Raw genomic sequence first — 15,879 nt, 5'->3', positions numbered from 1 at the left:
CCTACTTCTAAATGGCTATGCTTGATGCATGGACCTGTTTAGTCTGTGCCAGTCAACTGTTCAACAGGAAAGCTATTACTATTATACCAATCCTGACATCACAAATTATCCATCGATGAACATTTCTGGTTAACAGTTAAAGAGTAGAAACATTTATTTGGCTGACTAGTCTGGAGTTAAATTATAACAACACCACAATAAATAATTCTTAAATAAATCCAGCTCAAAACTAGGACCTTCCTTCCTGGTCTGTTTAGCTGTGTAATCTTTACTCAGAGACACCAGTTAAACTCAGATTTTGTAGTAAATATGAGGAATTACTAGGTGAACAAATAATCTACTATCATCTTCTACTAGTCTGATTATTGCCTGATGCAATGATAATGGAATCATGATAGACTGATTATAACAATTGATTTATATTAGTCACAACAGACACCAACGTGTGACTGAGAAAATCCCAGTATGTCCACAGTCACTAGTTCTTGTATAATATGCTTCACATATATCAGATCTCAATTTACTTGCTTACTCCATTCTAAAATATTAATTTCTGAAAAGGATCTATCAATTTGAATATATCAACACCCAACTGTCTCCTGAGGGTGCTAGTTCCTTACATTTACCACTTACTCACTGATGTTTCTGCAGATTTGACAAGTAAAGATTCTTTGCTTCACCTGTTCTGGTTGCGGTGAAATAACTAGTCATGGTTTACATTACCTAATCCCTTTAGAATCAGTGATCACATGACCCCTCTCTTCTCCAGAAGGAGTTTCTCCAAGCCCTCCATCCCTGCAATTACGCTGGATCCTCTCTTCAGGGTCTATCCCTTCAACAGCACCCTCTGTATACCGTGACAATCAGAACTGTGCACAATATTTCTACGTGATTTATAAAGTTACAGGATTATGCCACTATTTTGGTTAAACATTGACTGTTTTAATATCTAGCATCTGACTGTTATCCTGATTAAAACACACATTTTCTTTCACAAATTCATCAGGTGATGTATTCCCGTCAGTTGGTTAGTGCTGATATGTCCGCCAATGTATGAAAGGACATATTGTACATTACCGGTTACTTTTGGCAGGAAATTCACTTGATGTGAAAATGAGCAGGAACAGCAGTGTGAGTCTGTCCAATTTTGTGTCCCCCACCTACCTCAGTTCTGCTCACTAAATGGAGAAGCGAGTGCAGAAAACCTTGGCTGCTGAATGCACACTGGCTACTCACAATAAGGAGAAGAAAGAAAACCATATACCCACAAATAGAACTATTCAGAAGTATTTTGTTAATAATACAAGGAGATGTTGACAATACTTGGAAATTGAAATCCTTACCTTGCTCTCACAATACACACTCTTACAATATACACTTTGATGTGCTCTGTAAGTGTTCTGTTGAAAGAATTCACCATAGCCACAAACTTGTCCTATATCTTCAAGGAATAAAACTCTAAAAATTCTTTACCTTTTCTACATATTAAATGCATGATTGACAATATCATTCTGCTGCTGACTCAACTACCAATTTTAAAATTTTATCTTAATTGTAACTGAAGACTAAAAAACTGAAGGTTGGGTTATACAGCATCTGCTAATGGAAACTTGCTATTGCAGCACCAACGGATCCATAACTGGAGGCAATAACATTTTATTACACTAGTAAACACTGAAGTAATGAATAGAAGTATTTTACTTTAGAGATCCTTCAGCAATTTGGAATGTCACTCACTTCTCAGTTTCTCTGGTGGAACCTGTTGCAAGCTTTCACTCACGGCAAGCGCGAGAATGAGCCACACAGCGAACATAATGTTTTTCATTTCTCTCTCAATGGGGCTTGAAAATTCTCAATCTGGAAGAGACACAAATAATGACTGCATTACAATGGAAAGTTCAGGAAACATGATGAGACCAAATTGAACTTGTTTCCAAGACAGCACAATAGATATAATTTTGCATACGTCAGTGGCTTGTCACTTAAAATACTGACAAGTATGTACACAAACAACCATTTTGCGTTATTAAATCTTAACACCTGAGTGATGGCAGAGCAGACAAGAAGCTGATTCACATTTGTATTCGAGTCTACAGGCAGTTTAATAATTGCACGTTATGAATTGAAAACAGTCAATTCTATGCCCTAGGGATGGAAGGAATCTGTCAGAGCTTGTTCTGGTGGTAGGCTGGAAATCTGGTACCTTTTGTTTATTCTGTATTCTTCCCTGGTGAGGAAAGCGTGGGCATTTGCTCAATAGTGCTCCACCTATTCAATGTCTAGTAACTTGGCAGAGTTAATGATCTGCTTTGTGATTTTGATTCTTTGTTCCAGGATGTGATCACATCCTGGAACATGAGCCTTGAGTTTTGTTAATATTTTGATATTTTGATTTGCAGCTTGATTGATTTCTGAGCTCTGATCCTGTTTTGCAAATGTAAATGCTAACAGAAATCCAGTTCTCAGTCTGAGTCATTTATAAGCCTTTATTCCAAGCTTACATTTGGACAGTCAGCAAACTAAGAGTGAAGAATGAGGAGAAATGAACAACTGTTCACTTGGCTCTGCTTCCTCAGCAATGTCGGGAAAGGTTTTCTCATCAGCCCTGTCTATGGTGTCTCCAAAATATTCTACAACATTGCTATACTACTGACAAGACTTAATAACACAGAGATAGATGAAACAGGGAATGCCCAATTGTGCACACATCACTGGTATTCTTCCATCTTCATAAGGTGATGGATTTGCAGCAAGTCAAATCCATTAAGGATGAGGTTTCTTCACATGGTGCACTTTTGCAGATAGGCAAAGAGACAAATCCATGAGAGGCAGGCTCTGCCACAACTGCTGCATATGAAGTGCTTGTTATGGATTCCTCTTTTCAGTATTGGTGACTGTTGCCAAACTGCTCTGGCCACTAATCATCATGAAGGCACATGCCAGTCCATAGGTGATGATGCCATTTCCTTCTGTCATTTGCTGTTTAGGTTCTTCATGTCAAGCATCCTTTAAGATGGGCTTCAGGTATCTTACTAGTCGTCTAGCTATGGCTATCTCGCCACACAGAAATCCTTGTCCATTGTCTGTCCTGTTAATGTGCCCAAGCCAGCAAAGTCGCCTTTACTTGATGAGTGTCAACATACTTTGGAGATTTCCCTTCGAGGAGACAGCCACATTTATAATTTTGTCCTTTCTAAAGATGCCCAGAATGCACCAAAAACAGCTTCCTTTCTTGACAGCTGCAAGTCATCAATGCTTCACAGCCACGCAGGGTACTGAGAACACAAGCCTGATAAATCAGCATTTTACTCTTAGGAGTCAGCTTGATGTAATTCTATGCATGTTTCATGAGTTGGCCAAGGATGGGAGCTGCTTTCCCAATGCATGTTTCAAGTTCTGCATCAGGAGACGGGTTGTCTGCTACCATGGATCCAGCTGGTCACAGACTTTGCTAACCATTTCAGCAGGGTGTACTCAGGGTGACCAAAGATAGGAAGTGCGACGACTTACTTCAATGCCACAGTTTACTTGACACTTATAGTAAGGGAAAACAAGTTGCAGGCATGGAAGATTCAATCTAGAGCCTTTTGGCAATTATACACACAGAGCAAGTATGTATCTATTATGGTATATTGACTCTTGAATCATAACATGACAAGACTACTCCTCGAATTATTATGCAAGATTGTGCATAATATGATTGAGCAGACCTGAACTGGAGGAGAGCTCTGAAGTTGCGAGCCATTGACATTTCCACACAATAACAGGAAGTGGCATGGCCTCTTCCAAGCTTATCTTGCTCTCATGCTCATCCTGCTCTCCTGTCTTGCTTCCTGCTCACTCACTGTGTGCTTTAGGCATACACATAATGACACAAAATATTACACATATAAACATCACTATGAGGGACTCTAATGTTCTTTTCTTTGTCATTTTTAACCTAGAAAAGTACCACAACAGGGTCAGTCGCAGGATCGTGTGCATATATTCACAAGCACCAGTGATGCAGCTACACGCACCCTGGAAGATGCAGCTAGGGAACCTGAGAAGCTAAAAGCACATAGGCTGGCAGGACAAGAGCAGCAACCTGATGGTGAGAGGACCATATCAATGACCTACTCTCCTTGGGAAATGCAAGTGCAGTTGCATTTGGCAGGATGTTCTCCTGTTTCTATTCTGTGGGAAAGGAAGTGAAAGCCCTGGTCCTGCTTCACACAGTGCCAGTAGCATTTTGAGTCATTAACAGAAATTTCCATTTATATAACACTGCATTCTAAGATGTTTCACAGCACCATAATTAGTCAAAAAACTGACACCAAGCCAAACACGATATTAGGATGGATGACTATAAGCTTGGTTACAGAGGCAGGTTTAAAGGAGGGGTTTAAAAGGTGGTGAGGTTAAGGTCCTAGATAGCAGGTGCGATCGCCAAACATTGAGTGAAAGAAGTGAAGGATTCAGAACAAGACACAATTGGAGGCTTGCAAAAGTCTCAGAGGGTTGTGGGGCTGGAGGAACTCCCAGAGAAGTAGAGATGGAAGGCTACAGAGCAGTTTGAACACAAGGCTGAGAATTGGAAAATCAAGACTTTGGGTGACCTGGTCAGCAAGCACAGGGGTCAAGAGTGAACGGGACTTGCGTGGGTGAGAGCACAGGCAGGCGTGGGTGAGGACGAACTAGTTTATGAGGTGATATAGTGGTGGCCAGTGAGGAAACTATCCAAGTAGTTGAGTCTGTTGGTTGCAAAAGCATTGATGAGGTTAAGGTTCAAAAGAAATAAAACATAGAACATTACAGCACAATACAGGCCCTTTGGCCCTCGATGTTGCGCAGACTTGTGAAACCCAATCTAAACCCCATCTCACCTACACTATTCCAATATCATCCATTTATTTACCCAATGACCATTTAAAATGACCTTAATGTTGGCAAGTCCACTACTGTTGCAGGCAGGGCATTCCATGTCATTACTACTCTGAGTAAAGAACCTACCTTTGACATCTGTCCTATATCTATCACCCTCCAATTTAAAGCTATGTCCCCTCGTACTAACCATCTCCATCCACGGAAAAAGGCTCACACTGTCCACCCTATCTAATATGCTTCTATTAAGTCACTTCTTAACCTTCTTCTCTCTAACGAAAACAGTCTCAAGTCCCTCAGCCTTTCCTCATAAGACCTGCCCACCATATCAGGCAACATTCTAGTAAATCTCCTCCGCACTCTTTCCAATGCTTCCACATCCTTCCTGTATGCAATATTCCAAGTGCAGCTGCAACATGACCTCATGGCTCTGAAACTCAAACCCTCTGCCAATAAAAACTAACACACCATACACCTTTTTAACAACCCTATCAACCTGGGTGCCAAATTTTAAGGATCCATGCACATGGATACCGAGATCTCTCTGCTCATCCACCTTACCAAGTAACTTATCATTAGCCCAGTACTCTGTATTCCTGTTACTCCTTCCAAAGTGAATCACCTCACACTTTCCTGCATTAAACTCCATTTGGCACCTCTCAGCCCAGCTCTGCAGCTTATCTATGTCCCTCTGTAACCTGCAACATCCTTCCGCACTGTCCACAACTCCACCAATGTTGTTCCTGATTTTAACGGCAGTCACCCCAAAATCGGGGCTGGAGAGGCTCGCAGAACATTGGCCTCTGGCACGATCTTATGAGCCTCTGGCAGCTGTGCTGGTAAAAATCAGGGCCGTTATGTCCTGTCAGAGATGCACGGATAGAGGGAGTGAGAGATGGTCCAGAGGTAGATCTGGGTATGTGGAAGTTGACTCTTTGTCTACAAATGATCTCATCAACAGACAACATAAAGAAAGGCTTTTCTAACTGTAGTGGACTGGGAGTTGCGTGAATTATAATGGACTCTGCAGTATGTTCACATAGTTTCAAAACATTCTGACAGATAAAAATGGGAGAACTATAACCAACATGTGTTCACCAGTTTCTTTCTAGAACTTCCCTTGAGCAACTGTGCCAGGACTCTCAAGGCCAGTTACAACAATTTGTAAATATTTAATACATTCCAGTGACAGGTCTGCAAATCATTTTGAAAATTCCCTGTTTTTCCTCCTGTTTACGAATAAAATGGACAGTTCTATTTTTGCAAACAGGCAAACTGAATGTGCTGAACAGATAAGGACAAAAAGTACCCATGTTATTCATATATGTAACAGAATCAAGAAAACTAATGCTCTGTATAGTGGAACAAACCCAAACATAGTTTAACAGTTTCTGTAGAGCTCTGCATACATTGAAACAGGTCCAATGAAGCATTGTATGTTTTGTCATTTTATGTTTAATAGCCCAGTGGAGTTAAATGCGTTAAAATGATAAAACGCTCAAAAGGAATAGAGAACAGTGTCAATACATGGAATTAAGACTATGGTTTATGTGGATTATAAACACCAATGTGGACTGCCTGGACCGCATAGCCTCCTTCTGTGCTGTAAATATCTGTGAATCAATGAGAAAATAAAATAAGAAAACAAACCATTTGACCTATCATGTCCACACCAGTCAAAGGTCTGACTGCACTAATCTCATTTTCCAGCACTTGACCCACAGCCCTGGAGGTTATGACAATACAAGCAAATATCTAAATACTTCTTAAATGTTACCAGAGTTTCTGACTCAACCACCACCGCCCCCCCTCCCTCCCCCCCACCTTTCAGACAGTAGGTTCCAGAGTCCCATAACCCTCTGGGTGAAAATGTTTCTCTGCAGCTCCTCTTTTAACCTTCTCTCTCTTACTTTAAATCTATGCCCCCTGGCTATTGACCCTTTTACTAATGGAAAAAGTACCCTCCTATCCACCCTAACTGTGCCCCTCATACACCTGTATCAGATTCCTCTCAAGCTTTGCTGCTCTGAGGAAAGCAGCCCTGCCTATCCAATCTTTCCTTGTGGCTCAGAGCTTCCAGCCCAGGCAGCATCCTGACGAATTCCCTCTGCACCCTCTCCAATGCAATCACATCCTTCCCAAAATATGGTGGCCAGAATTGCACACAGTACTCCAGCTGTAGCCTAATCAGCATTTTATACAGTTCCAGCACAACCTCCCTGCTCTTGTATTTTATGTCTTGATTAATAAAGCCAAGTATCTAATATGCCTTCTTAATCACCTCATCTACCTGCCCTAATCCTTTTCCTTGTTAGCCTTCCCCAAGTGTATTACCTCATACTTCTATGGTTTGAATTCTATTTGCCACTGCTCTGCTTACTTGACAAGTCCATTGTTCCACAGCATGACAATCTTCCTCACTATTTATCATCCTAGCAATTTTCATGTCATGTGCAATCATCTTGATCATGCCCCTTACATTTAAGTCAAAATCATTAAGGTACACACAAAAATCAAGGGCCCAGCACTGAGCCCTGCAGAACCCCACTAGAAACAAACTTCCAGTCCCTCTAACCCTCTACCAACATGCTCTGTTTCCTGTCTCCCAGTCAATCTTGGATCCAATGTGCTAATTTGCCTTTGATCCCATAGACCCTTACTTTCTTGACCAATCTGTCATGAGGAACCTCTTCAAAAACATTGCTAAAATCCATATAGACCATATCAAGTACATTACTCTTCTCACCATTCCTGGTTATTTCCTCAAAAAATTCAATTAAATTTGTTGAACATGACCTTCCCTTAACAAATCTATGCTGACTATCCCTGATTAATCCACGTAAGTTAAGGTGTGGATGAATTCTGTCCCGAGAGGATTTGAAAAATTACTGCCAGAGTCCCTAATATCTCCTCCCTTAACAGCTTGGGGATACATCTCATTCAGGCCTCCGGATTTATCTATCTTTAAGGCTGCTAAACCTGCTAGTACCTCCTCTCTCTCGATGTTAAAGGGAGACAGTGGAGAAGTCAAGCGAGATAGTGGTGAGGTAGAGCTAGTTGTCATCATTGTACACGTGGAACCTAATACCATGTCTTTGGGTTATATTGCTGAGGAGTAGTATGTAGGTATGAAATAGGAGAGAGAGAATGTTGAATTCTTTTGAGTTCAGGGATATATGAGAATGAGAAAATAAACAATTTTATGATATTTTCTGGTTACAACTGGATATGTAACAGTGGAACAAAGTGAGCGGATCCACTCAGCTGGACAATGGAGGAGAAATAGTGGAAGAATATTGGGAAAATTAGGGTGGTTGAGAAGAATAAGCAGTGATTATGCATGATAGTCATGCAGAATATCATTTATTACTTTGATTAGAGCTATTTCAGGACTGTTTCAGGGACAGAAATGTAACTGAAGACATTCAAACATCTACATGCAGGAGAAATGGGCATCTTTTACATGGAATGTGACAATATAGTCAAGTACTTTGAAGAGAAAATGGAGATTGGACATTGCCAACTATTGCACAATGACTGAAGGGAAAAGAGTGGGATTTTTGAGGAAGAGGTTGATGATGCCAGATTTGAAAGAGAGATGGATAGTTTTTGAGGATAGGGAAGAGTTTACAAGGTGATATGGTGCCAGTGATAGACGTTGGCCACCATTTGATGGGAATAGCATTAAGAGAGCAAGAGGTGCATTTGATGGATGAGATGAGATTACAGAGGGCTTGTTGGGAAGATAGGAAGGAAACTAGAAAAAGATGTGAGCTTAGAACTAGGACAGGGAGGAATCTTGACTTGGGAAGCATGGGAAAGGGAAAGTTATGGCTGCGGCAGCTGAAAGACTGTCTGATTGTCGGAGATAAAAGACACTGCACTCCTATGCTTTTTGTTGAAGCTCAGAGTAGAAGGAGTTGGAGAAGGATGTAAAGAGATGGCTAAAAGTGGAGAAGGGACCATTCAGTCCATTCTGCCTGTGTCATTTCTTTTGTAGAGTGAGCCTATTAGTCCCACTTCCTTGCCATTTCTCCATAGCTCTGCAAATGTTTACTTTTCACATATATTCCTTTAAGAAAGTTACTAATGAATCTGCTTCCAATACCCCCTCAGGCAATGCATTACACAAGAAGGGGTCTCCCCTCTGGTCCTTTGCGAATCACCTGTAATTTGTATCTTCTGGTTACTGGCCTCCCTGCCAGTGGAAACAGTATGCCCTATTAACTAAGTCAAAAATCATCTTTTCAAACACCACTATTAAACCTCCCTTAATATTTTCTGCTCCAAGTAAAACAACTCCAGCTTCTCTAGACTTTCCACTTAACTGAAGTTCTCAACCCTGTATCCTTCCAGTAAATTCGCTCTTCCCCCTTTCCAGGATCTAAATATCTATCCTAAAGTGTGTTGCCCAGATATGGCCATGATACTCCAGTTGAGGTCAAATCAATGCTTTATCAATATTACTATAACTTCCTTGGGCATGATCTTACCCAGCATTCGCACTATGCTCCCAGTGAGGTTGGAGAATTTAGTGCCCAGCCCAATCTTTGTTCACTGCAGTGGGATGGGAAACTCCTGCCAGCGTGAACAGTAGTAAATTTCCGGCCCTTGTTTTTGTACTTGAGACTTTCAACTTTTTAAAACAGCTTTATCAGCTTGTCCTAACACCGTGAAAGACTGCAGAACTTCCCAGATCTCTTTGTTCTTCCATCCCCTTTAAAATATTTGCATTCCAGGATGATCCTGGAGTAGTGAGCAGACCTAGCTAGGTTCAGCAGCATCCAATATTGCATGAAGTGTTCATGCTAGATTTGGTAATGAATGACTAAACCAATTGTGCACTATATAAATTGATATTGGCCAATGTTAGACTGAATGGAGCAAAGATGGTGGCCAGCACCATTAGGGTGCTGGAAGAACAAAGGCTTCGCTGGGTGCAAAGGGGAACAAAAGTGGAGGTGAGACTGTTATGGAGTAAATCGACAACAGAAGAAGCATCATGGGAAACAAAGGATCAAAGGCTAGATTGTGAGGTGTTTGAAAGTGTCTGAAGGATGAATATTTTTCCCCAAGAGGTGAAAAAAAGGCAATGGATTTGGCGGAATTAAGGGGTATTGAGTGGTGAGGGATACAAGATAATGATCAACTATGGCAATAGAGAAATCATGCAAAGTGACTCGTTTCTGATTGAGGGGCTGGCAGTGAATTTATGTGAAGTTTGGAGGACAGAAGTGGAGAGAACCCAGAAAGAGTAGGGGCAAGGTGAGCTGAGATGGAGGCTGAAGTGGCCAAGGATGAGAACATGCCATGGTAGGTGGTAGATAATGAAGATTTCAAAGGAGAAGAGAGTGAGATTGAATAAGATGAGTTGCTCAAAAGAGAAGGTGCCAGTGAAGTAGGGGGCAAGCCAAGGTGAGACGAACAAAGAGCCATTTGCCCACTTTGCATCTATCTGGGGTTGAAAGGGTACAATGCACATGAGTGATCCAATTCTGAACGGTCTCTGTTACAATCTCAACTATCAAATAAATGAATTCTGCTTACACATTTAATGAAAGTAGATTTCTGTTCCAGGATAGGGCGGTGAAAGGGAAAGGCTTGTGCATGATAAATGATGCTGTGTCTTAAATACAGCATAAGGCTGTCCAACCTTATTTTGCGCTGAATGGAACTTCGGTAGTGATTATTGTACAGTCAAATTATTTGGGACAGGCCTGCAGTGCTTTTTGTTTATCAGCTGAAAAATATTCACAAAAAATGTTCAAATTTCCAGTACAGGAAACCCTTTGGGAATCTCATAATAAAAACTCTGAACTATTCAAGTCACAATTAAAACCTGCAGTTCAGGGAACCCTAGATCTGTATGGGCAGGTGAGCTGGGCAGAATGAATGGTCTCCCTCAGCTTTGTTTCTTCATGAGGAAAGGCTGAGGGACTTGAGGTTGTTTTCGTTAGAAAGAAGGTTAAGAGGTGACCTAATTGAGGCATACAAGATGATCAGAGGATTAGATAAGATGAACAGTGAGAGCCTTTTTCCTCGGATGGTGATGGCTAACACGAGGGGACATAGCTTTAAATTGAGGGGTGATAATTATAGGACAGATGTCAGAGGTTGGTTCTTTACTCAGAGGGTAGTAAGGGCGTGGAATGCCCTGCCTGCAGCAGTGTGGACTCGCCAACTTTAAGGGCATTCAAATGGTCATTGGATAGGCATATGGATAACATTGGAATAGTTTAGGTTAGTGGGTCATTAGATTGGTTACACTGGTCAGCGCAACATCGAGGGCCGAAGGGCCTGTACTGCACTGTTATGTTCTATGTTCTATGAGAGTTAGTTGATTATTTAAAGAGGCAACAGAATCTAAGGAGAATTATCTTTATTAATTCAAAATTTAAGTTCTTGTGGGGTTAAAATGGAATCTAAAATACATTTTTCTTTTGAAGATGTCAATTTTCCTGCCAGCTGGGGATCCTCTGATCTCCCGTGATGCTACAAGCCAGCTGTGTTGAGTGACTCAATTACTAAAATGGCATGACTTCAAATCAGCCTGCGACCCACACGCATCTTCCAATGCCTGGAGTCACTTTATAGATTTGGATTGCAAATTTCTTACAAAAACATGAAATGTAAATTGCCCTAGAAGGAGAGAAAGAAAAATAATGAATTTTATTCAAACGACCTACAACACTCATGTTACTGGTAAGAATACTAACCTCAGAATATGAAAGCTAAGACGGCTGATGTATGGCATGGATGGCATATGGCACATTCACCTTTATCATTCGGGGTACAGATTACAAAAACAGAAGTCATGTTGGAGTTGTATAGAACTTTGATTAGGCCACAGCTGGAGTACTGTGTGCAGTTCTGGTCACCACATTATAGGAGGGATGTGATCGCACTGGAATGGGTCAGAGGAGATTCAACAGGATGTTGCCTGGGATGGAACATTTAAGTTTTTGAAGAGAGGTTAGATAGTCTTGGGTTGTTTTCCCTGGAGCAGAGAAGACTGAGAGGCAATCTGTTTCGGATGTTCAAGATTATGAGGTGCGTGGACAGGGTGAATAGGGAACAGCCAATCCCCTTAGTTGAAGGGTCAGTTAAGAGGAAACACAAGTTAAAATTGAGAAAAACCTTTTTACCCAGAGAGTGGTGATGGTCCGGAATGCACTACCTGGGAACTTGGTGAATGCGGGATGCCTCACGTCCTTTAAAAAGTATCTGAATGAGTACTTGGCACGCCACTACACTCAAGGCCATAGGCCAAGTACTGGCAAGTGGGATTAGGTGGGCAGGTCAGGGCATCTCATGCATCAATGCAGACTCGATGGGCCAAAGGGCCTCTTCTGCACTGTGACATTGCTAAAGCCACTTCCTGAAATTGTTCCTGGAAATGTGATGATACCAGTGTTGTGTTTAAAAATAACCTAAAAAAAAATCATAAAAAATCATCTCAAAGCTACAGTCCTGGCTTCGCTGTACAGCCAACAAGTTGCAGTATCAAAGCCATGTGAGTTGTCTCTTCTATTTCCAAGTTTTATGATCCATATAACTTCATTTCTGTGGTTCAGTCCCTGCTATCATTTACCTCAGGAAACTATATTCCATTCTGACGCCTGACATTCAATCATTTTTATAAGTCAACAGTTAACTATTCTTTTGCCATCTGGATTTTTGATAATATTGTGCTGGAGCCAAAGTGCCAATACATCTTTTGCTATCTCTTAATCTCTGACAAATGCAAAGGGATACAGCCACAACAGCCTGTCAGGTGAAAGGAAGCTTCCCCTATCATTCTGTGGTTTACTTGGCATTGCTTTAAATTTCTGGTGCTTAATCCAATAGATCTTTGCCTAGAGCTAGTTTTAAGCTGATATAGGAATGCCTGTCTTGCTGCAAAATGCAATGAATTATTTCACTAGCAGAAGTTAATTATATTTTATATTAGTGCAGAAAATTATTCTTGCCATCATTAATAGCCAAGCTGCCAAATTTATTTTAATGTGAATCTTATTCTATTCTCAATGTATTTATGACTATATTAACAGAAAAAATGTGTTATACACATTTGCCATCTAATACCAATTCATTGCATTGACCAACCAAGTGCCGGACTATAGAGACTAAGGGAATTTCACAGTAACTTCACTGCAGAGTTACTGTAAGCCTTATTTGTGACTAATAAATAAACTTTATCTTTAACTTTAATACCAGGTTTAACAGAAGGATTCCATGGAAGTCATTACAATCTGGCCTTTAGTGATTTTTAAGTTAATCTACTTTGTCTGATCCTTGTTATGAATAACATCAATGTTGAGGAACACAAAATTTAGTTTTAAATTTGCAACTGGCGTCAGTATCATGCATGCACGTATCAAATAAAGCACCAGATAATAATGTTTCAAAGCTGTATATGTCTAGAGAGTTAAATGTGCATTGGAAACACACAGCAGTAATTTATGTACATCTTTAATTGCACATTTTAAAATTATTTGAGCACCCCATGAGGGAAAGAAGTTATATTTCTCAGAAGATTTTAAATATTTTTCTGGGAGATGGGCGGTACTAGTCATCCTTAATTGTCTGTGAACTGAGTGGCTTGCTGTACCATTTCAGAGGTGTTCAGGAAATACAAATAGTTAAGGAAGTTGCACTTGCGGGTTTTAATTCCTAAGTTTCAGTTTGAAGTTTAAGTTTAGTTTATATTTCTGCATTTGTGAGTCGAGAAAGTTTTGGTTTAGAGTTCTCTGAAGCTGTGGGTTTGTTTGCGTACCTACATTTTAATGAAGTTTTATGACTCTTGAAGTGGGGAGCTGTGTTAGTCGTCAAAAGGGGTCAGTAGCTTAGGGAAATTTTGAAAAAGTAGAAAAAAACTGGCTGGCCCACACTACGTGGAGAAAGAGAAAGCATTTTTAGTCCAGTTAGAAGCATGTGCCAGCAGGAACTGGACACATGAGGGGAAACTACAGGAAGCAGACTTTTCAAATAAACAGAAGGAAGTCCCAGAAACCAGGGAATAGAACAAAAAGAATGCCTTAAGTCAAGGAACAAAGCCAAGAGTCTGAACAAGGTCCTATAGAAGCAGAGTAAAAGGTTCCAAGATAAAGAGAGAAAGTTGTGGGGAGCAAAATTGAGGAAAAGTGACTTGCGAGAAATTTGAAGATCTAATGAGACAGCCAAAGATGGGTGACTTCTTACTATGAATCAGTGAAGCAGCAATATATGAGGGGCATGGACTGGGTTTGTATGGCTGAGTTTCTGAGTCTGTGTGGAAGGCAAAGCTTGAATGCACATGGCAATCCAAGGAAAAGGAACAATGGAGGTGAAATCGAAGCCCTGGAGGTGGATCCTTGTGGAAGATGCTGACAGAAAGCGTCAGTCGGGAGAAGATTCTAACCGGAGCTTTTCATGCACTGAGATTGGTAATCCTCAGTAGAAAGACAGAATTTTGTGTGACCAGTTGACTCATGGTGTGATAAGCTTCTGAGGGAGTTGAAGAGATATACATAGGAGTTGCTTGGGATAGCATCTGTCACTTGGTTTCTGAGTGCTGCAAGTCCAACCACAGCTCACCTATTTACATGGATTGTACCTACTGTGAAAATTACAGTATAAGATAGAGTTTGTAACTTGTGTTATCTTACAAATCTCTATAGATTTGCAAGTGTACAGTTGGGGTGAAGGAATAACGTGATATACGTCATTGTTTAATAGATGTTTAGTCTTTTATTAAAAGTCCATCAGCACACTCCAGTGATTCTGTTCATAGGACATAGAACATAGAACACTACAGCACAAACAGGCCCTTCGGCCCACAAGTTGCGCCGATCACATCTATACCTACCAAGCCATAGAACTATCTGTAACTCCCAATCCCATTAGATCCCATATACTCATCCAGAAGTCTTTTAAAAGACCCCAGCTAGTTCGCCTCTACCACCACCGACGGCAGCTGTTTCCACTCATTCACCACCCTCTGAGTGAAAAACTTACGCCTAACATCTCCTTTTACTTGCTTCCCAGCACCTTAAACCTGTGTCCTCTCATAGCGACCATTTCAGCCCTGCGAAATAGCCTCCGAGAATCCACCCTATCTATTCCTCTCAACATTTTATAAACCTCTATCAGGTCGTCTCTCAACCATCGTCTCTCCAGGGAGAAGAGACTGAGCTCCCTCAACCTATCTTCATAAGGCATGCCTCCCAATCCAGGCAACATCCTTGTAAATCTCCTCTGCACCCTCTCGATAGCTTCCACGTCCTTCCTGTAGTGAGGCGACCAGAACTGTGCACAGTACTCCAAGTGGGGTCTGTAACTGCTCTCCACATTTCTAAGCAAAAAATAAAAATTAGGATCTATCAAGCCAGGTCACATACTGGGATCTGACTTGTCCAGTAGTAACATCAGCTGGGATCATAACAGAGGGTAGTTAAGAGTCAACCACATTGTTACTGGTCTGGAGTGACAGGTAAGGAGGGCAGATTTTTTTCTTCCCTTAAGTATATTAGTGAACTAGATGGATTTTTGCAACAATTAATGATGTTTTATGGTCACCAGCACTAAGACCAAACTTTTAGCTTGATTGAATTTAAATTCCAACAGCTGCCATGGTGAAATTTGAACCCATTGCTCCCAGAGCATTATCCTGGCCCCAACACTACTGGTACCACCATCTCCCCACACTATCAGCCTTTTTCATGAAACTCTTGCAATGTAACTGCAATTTATTGGCTGGAGTTGTTCTTGTGACACACATCTGTATTCTGTCCCTTAAATGAATGAAACAATGAACCTACATTGTGTCATATGTGGCTCATTGCTAACACTTACTTACCCTAAAACTGAAGGTTGTGGATTCAAGGCCCAAAACAGAAATCTGTGCATATATTGTAAGCTGATATTCTTGTGTTGTTCTGACTATGTGCTACACCATTTGAGGTGCTACCTTTCAGATGAAATGTTAAACTGAGCACCAGCTATGGGTGCTTGTAAATGAACCCATGGAACTTTTTG

General features: G+C 40.9%; 1 protein-coding gene across 1 annotated transcript in view; it reads right to left on the bottom strand.

Moving 5' to 3' along the window:
• The window catches only part of clu (clusterin), a 48,324-nt gene that overhangs the window by 28,794 nt on the left and 3,651 nt on the right, over positions 1-15,879 (bottom strand). Inside the window, exon 2 of the mRNA XM_080192628.1 lies at positions 1,738-1,857. Coding sequence (XP_080048754.1) covers positions 1,738-1,825 — 88 coding nt within the window. The 5' untranslated portion in view covers positions 1,826-1,857. The remainder of the gene's footprint in view (positions 1-1,737; positions 1,858-15,879) is intronic.

This window comes from Carcharhinus amblyrhynchos, chromosome 7, assembly GCF_965287045.1.
Source record: "Carcharhinus amblyrhynchos chromosome 7, sCarAmb.v2.hapA, whole genome shotgun sequence".
NCBI lineage: Eukaryota > Metazoa > Chordata > Chondrichthyes > Carcharhiniformes > Carcharhinidae > Carcharhinus > Carcharhinus amblyrhynchos.
The sequence above is the reverse complement of the archived record's forward strand: the minus strand, read 5'-3'. Positions and strand labels throughout refer to the sequence as shown.